This window comes from Dromaius novaehollandiae, chromosome 2, assembly GCF_036370855.1.
Source record: "Dromaius novaehollandiae isolate bDroNov1 chromosome 2, bDroNov1.hap1, whole genome shotgun sequence".
In the NCBI taxonomy this organism is placed as follows: Eukaryota; Metazoa; Chordata; class Aves; order Casuariiformes; family Dromaiidae; genus Dromaius; species Dromaius novaehollandiae.
In genome coordinates, this window is record NC_088099.1 from 50613047 (window position 1) to 50626305 (window position 13259).

The 13259-nt window shown below is 40.3% G+C and overlaps 1 protein-coding gene across 4 annotated transcripts in view; it reads right to left on the reverse strand.

Annotated features, from left to right (window-relative positions):
* Positions 1-13259, reverse strand: part of MYRIP (myosin VIIA and Rab interacting protein) — a 236885-nt gene that overhangs the window by 76628 nt on the left and 146998 nt on the right. Inside the window, exon 2 of one of the 4 annotated variants that reach the window (XM_064506444.1) lies at positions 12264-12355. The exons of the other annotated variants lie outside the window; for them this stretch is intronic. Coding sequence (XP_064362514.1) covers positions 12264-12289 — 26 coding nt within the window. The 5' untranslated portion in view covers positions 12290-12355. The remainder of the gene's footprint in view (positions 1-12263; positions 12356-13259) is intronic. 4 annotated transcript variants of the gene reach the window in all.

The following is a 13259-nucleotide window of genomic DNA, read 5'->3' on the forward strand; positions in this document are numbered from 1 at the left end:
TCTCTTCTGAGGCTTCCACCAAGCACTGCCTACCTGGGCTCAGGCATGAACTGTCATGTAGGGAGCTCGCTTCAGGATCTGAAATGGCTCCACAGATGCTCCTGCCTTTATCTGAGTCTTCAGATGGAAGATCTGGGCACAATTAAATCCTTGAGCTACATTTATAGAGCCAGGGTACCTAGGAACACTGCCTAAACTCTCCTGTGTATACTGCAGGCAATACACGCCTCATGAGATGAACACAGAAGGAATTCTTCCAGATGTGTTTTTGAACCTCTGCTCCCTTTACAGGTGATGGGTGGTGTGTGGGATGACAATTCCAGAAGTATGAATAAACGTACCTAACGGTACGAACACCCTGCTCAAAACAGTTTATGATCATCTTCACCATGGTCAGTGGTGACATCTACACCTGACTCAACGCCCTTCAATCCTTCCTCCTTGCTGTCTTCCCTGGCTAATGCCACACTACTCTCTGACACATGCAAGGGTATAAATAGAACAACTCTTCCCTCCTCCTACCACAGTCTTTCTTCTTTTCTCAAAACCTGTTTCTGGTAAAGATAGCTGGTCCTGGTTAAGTACAGATCACTTCAGCAACATAGGTGGCTATCAGACACTCATCCCTGCTAGAGCAACTTTTCATAATTTATTTCTCAACAAAAGCAAGTACATGTTAAATAGCTACCTTTAAAAGAAAAATGAAAAGGAGGAGAGACAGAGAACCGAAAACATGCAATGGCTTTGGTGAGAATTGCCATTAAAATGTCACAGACATCCATGAGAGTTCTCACACAGCACTAACGAGCACATTAAAAAACACAGAGAATACACAAGTGGTAAGAAGTTTAATTATACTTCTTAGAGTAACGATGCAAGTTTGCACTCTGAAAATATTGTACATTCCCAGTGAGAAATGACATTTGATTTCAAAACACTGACTTAGGACAGTCAGGCATGAATATATGGCTGCTAAATCATTAGCATCTCTTTTAGGAAGAAAGAGTTTCCAAGGGGCATGATATTTATACTGAAACATTCAAACATAAATGATCAGAGTAAGATTAGATACAGAGCATACACAAACCTTTAGCAATTAAAGAGGCTATACAATTAGTTTGTGCAGTTTCCCTCTTTCCTCCTAGCTTTTCCCTTCATGCTCTCCTAATAATCCTATTAGGGCAATTAGCCCTAGAGGCATGCTTTAGCGCTTCAGCCCCACTCAGGTTAGGATATCTGCTGGCCACTGCAGCCTCACCTCTTGGGCTAGATCACCATTTCTGGCATACACAGCCAGTAACAGGCAGTGGCTGGGCAGCATACAGCAACTGGGCAGCTATCCAATGGTCAGTTAGAACAGGCAGGCTGCCCATTTTGGCCAGTAAGTCTAGACTAGCCAGAGGGTACAAAAGCTCTCACTGGGCCTAGTAACCAAACAACGGTTAGGGACATGGCAAGAGCTGTGGTCTTGCGATAGGCAAAAGACAGAAGCCATGAGGCAGTACGGGAGGCATAAACACAGGCTAGGTTGCATTTGCTTGTCTGCAGTCAACTCACTTGAACCATGTATCTCCGCTCTATAAGATTTAACGTGAACCAAGTTGTAAATTTTCGCTATTTGTCAGTGTCACCACAAGCTACTGTGATGCACTAGAGCTATTACCAAGTACGGGAACATTACAAACATCCCTTCCCTTGAGGACAAAAGACAGTGAATGTCACCAACAGTCAAATAAGTCTTGTGAAATTTTACATTCTTCTATGTGGCTGTTTTAAAAGCTGTGTTACTATGCGAAAACCTTAGCTTTGTTTGGGAGAAAATAAAGAAAACAGGTTCACTGAACAAACAGAAATAAGATCTGAAAGTCTGACTGGAGGGGTGAAAAAAACACTCTGAAAGATCTGCAAACGCATTATTTCCTACAAATCTAAGGGTTTCCTTAGAGGCTCAAGTCATAATACTTAATGCCTGGTCTTCTTGTGGAATTAGTGCCAGAACCCAGAACCTTAGATTTTATTTATGCCCATGTTACAAAGCCAGGGTCAATCAGTCTGTGCTAGGCAGCATGGTACAGCAGCTAGACTTCTGGCACTTGAGAGAGCTTTTTTACCACCGGGGTGTGTTTTGTTTACCACTAGGTTATGCGCAGTGGGCAGCACAGGCATACCCTGGAAGGAAAGGCCAGAGGATTTCTAGAAGTCATTATCTGGAAGAGGATAGAAAGAGTTCGAGTTCCACCTGGATCTATTTCTGTTCCTGACAGCAAGACTAACATGGTCTCACTGATGGCATGGTATCGTGGTAAAAGCCTAACAAAGCTTCTGGAAACAAAAAGTGTCAGGGGGGTGAGAAAAGTGGTTTGGGCTACCTGTGCTCCACTTCTTCCTCCTCCCCTCACTATCATTGCTCTAACTCTTCTACAGTTTAGCTCAGAGGGGGTTCCCAAAATCCAAAATCCTCCTTCAAACCAAAATCCAGAATCCCTATTTGAAGTCTTATTCCTTTGCATTACACTCACTATGCCAAATTTATATCAACACTTCATCCCACCAACACCCCAAACGTAGCACACCCTAGTATAATTAAATGCCACCTCCCACCTTGGCTTCAAGAACTGATTTTTCTGCGTCTTCCTAGCTCTAACTTTACAGTTAGCGATATTCATCTACCACATTTGAAACCAAAATTAAAAGTGTGAAGGTTACCTGATTCCAGAAAGTTTTCTTCTCTTAAGGACCTACTTAAGTTTTTCTACTTAAGGTCTCAGACAATAATCAGCAGCTTTCTGTTCACGGTTAGTATGCTGGCATGAGAATGGACCAAGGGTGACCAAGGAAACCAGCTGCTTACTGTCCACATAAGATTTCCAAATGCACAGGCTGGAACAGAATGCCCTCCAGTATCTACATGTTGGCAATGATTGTGGGGGATGTAGGAAAAAGATATCTAATGCAGGTAGCAAAGAACAGAATAGATTTTATGTAAATTTTGCCCAACAGTTCTCCAAGTTAAAGTGGTTAAGAAAGCTGAAAGGGTAAAAGTCACAAAAATTTTCCTCGTTCTTTTTAGAGAAAGGTTGATTGACTGCACTTAGTACAGCACTGAACCTGTCAACTATAAAATGTTCGAAACATGCAACATAGAGATGTATGGGGATTATGGTATTTCAGAAGGTTTGAAATAAAAATTAGGTAGACATAGCATCTTTCAGAAGCTTTCTATGTAGAGATACCCTTGAATACTTGCTGAGACAAGAACTGTCCAGGAAAATAATGTGTATATCTATAGAATTAATCAAGAGAGGTCAGGGAGGAATCCCTGACCCCAAATCCAAAAGACACAGGCTGTGCTGCTTCAACACAGGACACACTGGCCTATATAACACACAGCTCTGGACTGTCTCTTGTTTATGTGGTGCTCCCGTGTGATCCTACAACAAAGTTATCCATGTTTGTGTGCTTTAGTGTTCAAGTATCTGAAACAAAACTTGTGCTGCAGCCCAGAACAGTTATTTTTTGTAGCACATATTAACTGACAGCACATGGAGGTGCTGGAGGTTGTAGAACCCTCTGATAGAGTGTTGGTGGACTGCATAAAGTGAAGGAAATCACAGTCGGTGCATATTTGGTCCATACCACCTTCTCAGAGAGGTTCTTGGGTGAATGGTACCACAAAGAGGAGAGCGCTGTCTGGAAGAGAGCTAGTTAGACTGCTCCACTCCAGCAGGGCAATGGAGCTATTCAGTAGCACAAGGCTATAGGTATACCACAAATCTGATACCACCTCCTCTTTTATTTAGCAGTGTAGACATACTCAGTGAGGATTTGGGTTCACATAAGCAAACAGCCAGAATCTCATCCAGTGAGATGTTCTTTTCACAAATTTTTAAGATGACAACACACTGATACTGTGTGCTGTCACACACAATATTTCCATATAAAGCTTTATTTTACTTATGAAACTATGAAGTCAATAAACTGAATAATAATAGTTCACATTCAAAAACCTATTTAGACATGTCATTGATAGCACAGAGGCAAACAGATTAATGATTGCCTCTATTTGTTAAATGCCATTTCTATGCTTTATGTCAAAGCTCAGCCAGACAGCTCAGAATAACATTAGGACCATTATTATTTCATGATATTTGATAGGAAGCAGTTTGTAGCACTAGCTTCTGAAATTAATTTCTAATTTCTCAGCTGACTCATTTGTAGAATTTGTCAGACACCTCTGGCTTAAATAATCATTAGTAGAGAAACAAAAGGTAGGGTGACTGGGTTTGTAAAATATAAATTGGGATCCTTGCTCATATGCAGGTCCAAGGAAGGTTAATGAGTCATAAAAATATCATAAGACCAAAGATGTTCTGTGTTTCAGAGAACTCTCTAACCTGGACACCAAAAGACTGCAGATATATGTAACAGATAATATTAAAGGGTTTATGTTTAATATGGACCTCAAGACCAAGAAACATGACCACAAGACTTGACACTCCTAAGTCTTGCATATCTGAGATAGCCTTGAAATGCCTTCTCAGGCTAATTCACCCTCAGATATGGGAAAAGCACAGAGATGGGAAGAACTTAACCAGATTTTATGTGATGAGTATAATAAAGAACTTCAGGCTAACTAAGCTTTCTGCTCCAGTTACTACAGTTTCAGCACAGTCAGAATTTAGATGTTTACCAGTTCATGGAATTTATACAGACAAAAATGAAATACTGAATTTGAAGTAGGATTATTGCACTACTGAAGAAAATTCTGAAAGCATTTTTTTGAAGACGCTTCTTACAACAGTTACAAACTGCTGTAGAAGAGACAAGAGGTATTCTGAAAAGACCCTACAAGATTTCTGTAGAAAACAACTCTATCTTTAAACTCTTTTGATTAAGAAAAAGGTATTTCTAATGTAAAATTGCTTCTTATACTGCCAACTTGTTCATGTTTTGCTCTTCACAAAGCTTGGTTAGTTGAAGTAGATGGATCAGTTTCATTTTTGGATAGAGCTGATTTCTAGAGTACTTAGGATTTATGGCCCAAACGAACACACACTTTCTCATTAGAAAGTAACACAGAATATCAGGAAGGAGGACAGCTCTAACAAGCACATAAAATAAGGTACATATAAGTTTATACTCTTTGTTCTGCCTTAACACCTTCGTTATCAGTGACACTGTTTCATATTTATCCTGGTGTTAGTATGATCAGAACTGGACTCCTAGAACTGCAAGATATTCTGATATTCCCCTGCCATATTATTTGTGAGAAGACACTGCAGTACATGTAAAATTCACTTCTTAGATTTTCTGTCAGAGTCTTCGATGAGTAATGACATGCAAGAAGCTGTTACTGAGGAAGGGAAAAGAGACCACCAAAACACAAATTCCAAGGGCTGCCAATAATGGAAGTCCCTGAGACTTTCTTAAGAAAACATGTTGAAATCTATGTCAGACCTGCAATTGAGGTACATGACTATTACTACTGCTTATAGTAGTATCGGTAATCCAGAAATAAGGGTGACGGTTACCCTTAGCTTTCAGTACAACAAAACCTAAAGAATTCTTTATCATATGGCACAACACCTTCTTTTTACTATTTAAAACATCCATTTATGAAGTCTTCATAATGCTAATCTTCAACTTACGTACAAGATAGGCAACATGACTTCTGGAGTGTTTGAAGAGAACTTTTCTGTTTCAAATGAAGCTGCCTCTGTATTAAAGTGATGATACTACCTATTTCTCCCTTGCTCTCACAGGCGTACTGCTTTTCTTCCCTTTTAGCCTCAGGCTTGCCTATTCTTCTCTTTTCCTCCCTTTCTTTTTACACCCACTAGATCTGAGTTCCCCTGAGGACCTAGTTCACAGTTATCAGCCAGCCAGTCTAGGTATGCAGCCTGCACATCAGTCAGACCATGCAGAAAGAAACCGCCATTTGTGTAACTGCGTAACATGACCCACCATGAGAAGCAAACTAGCCCAGGACCTGCGAAAGCAGTGGCGCCTCTGACTTCAGACAAACCCTTCAGGCACGGTTGAACCATGGGCCCGGGAAGCACAGCATCACTGACCAATGGCTCAGGCATGCTCAGGAGTGCCAATGGACAAGCTGGCAGGCACCAAGGCAAGACTCCAGCAGATCTGACAAATTCCACCAGGAAGAACCAGATGGGCTTCAGTGGAAATGTTGTGTTCCTTAACACTCTCCAGAGCTGGAATACCACAGGCAGACAATACAACAGGTTCTTCCATTTTACTGCTCATGTTGTGTATTTAGAGGGCATAAGTTAAGTGTGTTATTTCAGGAATAAAAGCATGTGATGCAGTGTGACCAGCAAGCCTTCAGCCATCATATTTAAACACTGCTACTGTTGTTTGTGGAGGACCTGAATCCCCCAGGTGACAGAGTTCCCATAAATTCATACGAGAGGAGAGATTCTAGGTTCTGCTGCACTGAGTGCTGCAGAGTGCTGCACAGGTGCACTACCTAATCTCTAAGTAAACTAGCAGATAAACCAATTATGTGCTTTTTAAACTTCCAAAATATGCATGTTTCAGCAGCATGAACACAAGCAGTTCCAAATGGCCAGTGTTGTTCAGGATCCACAGTGAAATCCTGCAGAAATATTTAAAGGACAGAGATGCTGAAAGGTAATAAAGATTTGGTTTTACATTAACCAATGTCCTACAACAGTGATGCACAAAAAGGGCCAAATTCTGGGGAATTGGGGCCCACTTATTCCATGACTCTATTCACCCACATTCAGAGTCCATGAGCTGAAGCAGAGCATAGCTTTTCTGGGATGATCAGCATCAGCACTGGCAGGACACCCATAATGCTTCATCCCGGCAGGGCTATGCTCATCTCAGTTTCTTGATTTGTGCACTGACATGCACAAGTATATTCACCCTAACACTGCTGATTTAATACATTTGTAAGTGTGGCATCAGAAAACTGGAAGAGACCTGGAAAGGTAATCCACATACTCATCTGTCCCAAACAGGACAACATACTCCCATCAGCAGTGGCACAGCAGGCCACTATTACACAAGAGAGAAGGAAACCCATGCTCTTTGACCCCTTCATCCATGCATTATCCAGACATCTGGCACTTGCCAAAGAAGTACTACCTCACTGGCCTGACAGGTGCTAAGAGAGAGGAAGAAGCAGAGAAGCAAGTGTGGCTGCTTGTGACCCTCCAGCTCGCAAACACTGCGCTGCCTCAGTGGGAGCCCAGCCAAGCCTTTCACCTGCTGTGTAATATTGCTGGCGTAGCAGAGGAAGGGCGGACAAGCAAATCTACTCAAAGTGAGTCAGGCAGGCAGAGTCTTTATCAAATGACTCAGAACAACAAGTGAGTAACAGGGATTATGAAAGTACAGACACTGTTCCATGAGGCCATTCGTATGACTTGTGTTCCCCAGTGACGCAAGAAGCAAATGAACTGAGGACTGTTGACAACGTACTACTCTTGTCTCACTGCCTGCAACACAATTTAGAGGATGCTTTCAGAGATAGGCTGAGCCAGACATAAAAAGTGACATGAGACAGCTGGGAAAGAAAGAAAAACCGTCTGTTGATTTTTTGGGGCATTTTTTTCCCCAGAGAAATGGAAACAAACTGATTGCTAACAGCTTATCAAATGGGGCTCATTCTTCAGTGGTACTGTTTATTCCCGTGGAGAACTAGAGAGGTTTTCTGCACGACTTTAATGCTGTCTGGAAGCGTAGCTTTTCAGAGCTCTGCATGCATCACCTGAGGTTGTGGCGTGTCTCTCTCCACCAGCCTGACGTGGACTGGCATGATCAGCAAGCAAAACACAGGCCAGTACTTTCCAAAGACCTCATAGTCATTACACAAACTTAAATAGCTATTATTCCTCCTAGCAGTGCAGCAGCTAAATGGGAACTGAACTCCTAGGGTCTGGCACCAGTATTTGGGGGCTGGTTTTAACATCCCTGCACATCACCCAGTCTCTATGCTAGGACAGTAATACTGACAGGGCCCAAGGCTTTTTTAGCACTTTTTGATCTGTAAATCTTGAACAATGTTGTGCATGTGCACAAAATCCTACCTCCATTTTACAGACAGGGGAAAAAAGACTATTAAGCACAGAGAGGCATGTTTTAAGAGTGGTAACTAAAATCTGTCATGCATGTGGCACACTCACTGGTCACATCAAAGGAATAAAGCCACCAAAACCCTCCAGGATTTCAATATATATTAGATGTCAGTTCACTTGCCTTCCATTTCTCATGTCTGACAAAACTAAGTTCCTCCAAATTCAAAATCATTTACAGTCAAGTGATACTGAGTGAGATATTGAGTGGCAAGAGATAGGGAGCAGATTATAAATAGTTCAGATCAAAAGATTTCTCAGGGGAGCAAACTGGCAACGTCACCATCTTCCAACATGGAACAGAACAAGGCCTATGAAGTGGTAAGCCCCACGCATCACTGACATACATAAAACCTTGTGGCACCTACTTTGTCTGGATGGAAATCTCTTCAGGAATGGATAGAGCTACTTCCAATATCTTGATTCTCCATCAAGAAGTCAGGAAGGAAGTTATGAGAGGGTGAGAGGTGCACAGCAAGTTCACATCTTTACATCGTGCTAACTCTCCTCCCCAGGAAAAACGCTGCTTCGGATGCAAGGTTTCCAATGAACTACGTGTCACCATGGTAAAATACTGGCAGATTTAGTACTCTCTAGCATGAAACCGTGCCAAATGAATGCCTCAATCTTTCCAACAGAGGTAAATTTTTGGATAAGGTCATCAAAGCAAGTTCATGAACACTTCTAGCCATTAAGGATCTCTTGGGACCCTACATAATAACCCAGACTGTTATATAATATGGGTATATAATAATATAGATTGCGTCTTCACTGAGTTCTAGATCAGGAAATGAAATCTAAGATCCCCAAAACACAGGCATTCTTGGATGGACAATTTGCCAAAATGTTCTTTTCATTCCACTTCATACAGTTTGATAGATTCCTTTTCATAAAATGTTTGTGTTTTATTTGTTATTTCATTAGTCTAAACAGAGGACATATCAGCTTTCTAAGCTACTTTCCCCAAAGAGACATGTTACTTTTCTTTTCATCAAGAAATGATAGTCAAAGTAGAGCAAAAGCTATAGCAGCAGCTTGAATAATACTGAAAACACAAGTATGCCACTCTTATTAGAAGCATTACTGTAAAGAAGTAAAAACCCACTCTTCTTCTGCCCTAATGGCAGAATCACATTTGCTTATAAACTGCAAATCTGTGTCCATCCCTGATGTGACAGTAAAAACCACCAAAAACCCCACAGCTTTACAGTAGATGGAAATTCTAGACCCTGCCCTCTCATTTAACAGGGGTTAATTAAAAAAACAAGAATACTTCCTTCCTCTCATGTTAACTACATTAAAGTTTATGAAATACTAAGAGGCAGCGGCCATACAGTTATCTGAAATAGAAACAGCATTCAATCCCACCTCTCTTTAAAACTTCTTTTTGTGATTTGGTTTTGTAGCTAATAAGATTCGTAGTGCTGGAATCTCAGCCTAGCTTTCTCCCTAAAACCACCTGTTTGTTACAGCATTTGTCTGAGCTCTGTCTTACTGCTCCTGTAACTTTTACAGTCTGGTTATGTTATTGAGCTACCATAACTCTGTGGATCAAGCAAGAACATTTGCTCAGGAACTTTTGGAGAAAACTAAATCTTGCTAACCAGGCAGGAAAATGGATGGAAATACCTCACCAAATCCTATGCAGGTTTTAAATTTGTTCAACCTGTTACAAGTGTCCCATGCTGCATCCATTGTGGAGTTATAAGCAGGTCTCCTGAACTCACAGAGAGGACAAGCACTACCTAGCAAGTCAGCCTTTCTTCTGAATTACCCAAACAACTTAGAAAAGCATTGCATAACATCACACAAATCTGCCCAGGGAACACTTCCAAACTTCATGCAACTTGAGTGTATATGAAGCAATGTTCCTGACACAAAAAGCACAGGACCAGCTTTAAGCTCTATTTGCTCCACTTTATGTTTCCTTCATTCCTCATTTTTCTTCTGTGTCTCTTTAAAAAAATTTATTCTCGGGCATATTGAAAGGGTATTAACCTATGCTCATCAGAAAGCAAATGTGCTCATAAATTGTTTCATGGAGCAAAATTCACTTTTGTCAATTACAAATTCTTCCTTTTCTGAATTATGCTGTCGAGTCCACTGGCCCCTGGAAACATCAAGCAAAATTGGAATCTATTGGTAAAGCAATTTTTGAAATAACTTCTTCCAGCAAAGCATCAGAGGTTTTTTTTAAAAAAAGTGCCCTCACCCAAGGCCCAACTTTCTCCTGCACTATCATCAAGTAGAAACACTGAAATCACATTACACTGATACAATACTACATAAAGACATGGAAGAGGACCAACACATCCAGTACACAATTTCTCTTACCAACACTGGGATATTGGTTCTTTTCAAATGCAAGAAAAAGCATTCTGAAGCGACAAACTACATCCCGGAGCCATTCATACTAATGCGTCACATCACATTTGCTTATCGTTGCCGGTATGATGAGCTCGTACTCTGAGCTGAAATGCCTATAGGCATTAATAACGAGAAAACCTTTAGAAAAGTATATACTGGCATAGAAAATTTAGAAGCAGTCTTTAAAGCTTTCTTTTGGACATAGTCTATTTTTTATTTTAAATTATTAAGTATTCTTCAACATACTTTCCCAGGCCTCTGAAACAGTCATCTCATTTTTCAATTCAAATTGGATTTTTTAAAAATAATACTTTTGAAAATGCAAAAATTATTTTGCAGGTATTGAAAAAGAATAAATTGTTACTAATGTCAAATGCTTTGGGGGTTTTCTGTTGTTCATTTTTTTCCAAAATGGACATTCCCTCTTCTATCATGTCTTCTGACACCCTATTTTTACCTTGTTACTGCTACACTATCAGAAAAGTGAAGAAGTGAAGATTTAAAATAAAAATGTTGGAGATGGGCAAAAGCCTTTCAAAATCTCTTTGGGTTGAAAAAGTTCCCTTTGCTTTCCAGTTTTCTGCAGTTAGGTTTTTACTTAAAAAAATGCAACTGTGATCGCTTGCTTTATGAAAGTAAAATATACTGTTCAGTAGTTTTCTTGTGTGCTCGTTTTGGAGATAGGTGAATTAACAATTTCCTAATGACTCTCAGATTTCTTTAGCTTTGCAGTTGAGGATCTGCAATTCATCTTTCTCAACATTTTTTTAAAACTTTTGAAAAAATGGCAAGTAAAATATAAGCTATCAAATAGTGTCACAACAAAGTATTAGTGTTTTTTCAGGGAAGCAGAAGGCCTTTCCCATATAGTCACTGACTGTTCAGAGACTCGTAGCATTTGGCTGTTAGCACGCACTTCCCATCATTCGCTCCAGATCAGCTCCCTAGGAGACTGGTGAACACTACCTTGCTATAACCTTGCCTTTAAAGTTCAAAACCCTACTTGGAGGCCCAGTTTATTTTATCCTTATGATTTTTAATCCCTTCTCAGGACCCAGCAGAATCATACACTTTCTCATAGTCTCTGTTGGATGAACAATTGAGAGTCAAGATTGATATGAACATTGCATTGCTGTGTACAGAAGCTAAAAATATGACTTTGAGAGGACTCAAGCTGAACCCTGTTACATTTGGTGCATTTTTCTTCTGTTAAGAGACCACACCATTTTGATGCAATATACAATTAAGCATGTGGAATGATTTTTTTTTTTGCCTCAAAGGATAAGCCACAGTCAAAAATTCAGAATAACAGTTGCACAGGTAAAAAGAACAATCACTCTTACATGAGATATCTGGCCTTCAGTAAACATACAGTCTAGAAACTTCAGTGCTTCACAGTCCAAAGACCATTAGCTGAAAACAGTGGTGTGTACGTTCTTTGAGTTTGTTGATGAGCTGGTGTTTGGTCCCCTCCTTTAGAGCATTTCAGACAGGCTGTTACTCAAGTCAGGAGAAGGGGCGCCAGCAAGCCTAGTATGGGTCGGGGAAGCAGATCCTGTGGAGGCTACAGCCATGGCTGGAGCGGGGAGCTCCGTGTCCACCGCCGAGTGCGCTGGAGAGCTGAAAGCCAGCGAGGAAGGAACCACAAGTGTGATGCCAACAGCCAACCACTTGTCTAGACAGTACCGACAGCCGTTTACCTCTCATGGTAAGCATGGCAAGAGAGCGAGAGATTTTTAGGTTAAGCTAAAAAGCACAAAAAAACTGACTCACTGGAAAGGTTGGTTTGCTCCCAACATGGGTATGTTATCCTGGGCAGGGTAACATCTGAACACCACAGCTGAGAGGAAGCTTCAGAATGCAGTCTGCTAAAAAAGACATATATATGTAAATAATTCTTTTTGCTGTTCTCTGAGTTCTGAGTTGGCATATTGACCAAATCTGGGCACTGCAATCATTTCAGCTATCCGTGTCTCAAGGGAAAATTTTTCATTTAGTTAAGGTCTAGACAATTAAAAAAATGACAAACTTCAAGGTTATTTATTCTTGTCCAAGAGAATAACAATTTAGCATTAGCGTACTTAACATGTGCAGGCCAAAGAGGTGGTTGGGAAATTCAATAATTGTAGTTAGATGTATGTAGCTCTTTTCATTAAAAGGATAAATCTAATAAATCACAGTTAACACTTTCTTTTTCTCGTTAAAAACAATTCATACACATTTAAATTTCTGTCTTGAAAAACAGGGGAGGGAAGGGAGGAAAAAGTAGGCTGCATTTAAAGAAGGATGAGCAGTAATATTTGTGCTGTTCTGACATTACCAACCACAATCTCAACAGGAATAAGTTAGAGTCAATTTAATGAATCTAATGAAACTCAACAGTTTACTCCAGTTGAGAACTTACCGTGATACATACAACATAGTAATAGGGACAGAGTGTGTCAGGAAAGCAGATTAAATTACATGCACGCAGCATCAGACATGAAAAAGCAGCATTATTTCTAATCTTGAACAATGACTTCCTCCAAATAAGTTCAAGTTGCGTTACAAAGGTGGGGAGCACTATTACTCCAGTTTTATAAAAGGGAAAACCAGGATACAGGTGGATTAAGGTGCATCTATGCAAGATTTTACAATGTCAAAATACAAACCCCATTTAACAGTCTGTATTAGCTCAATCAAGTTGCTTTTTAATACTTTTCACATTTTATTCCAACAGTGATTTTAATCTGCCTGGGTCCTTTAATTAAAAAACTAAAACCAAATGCC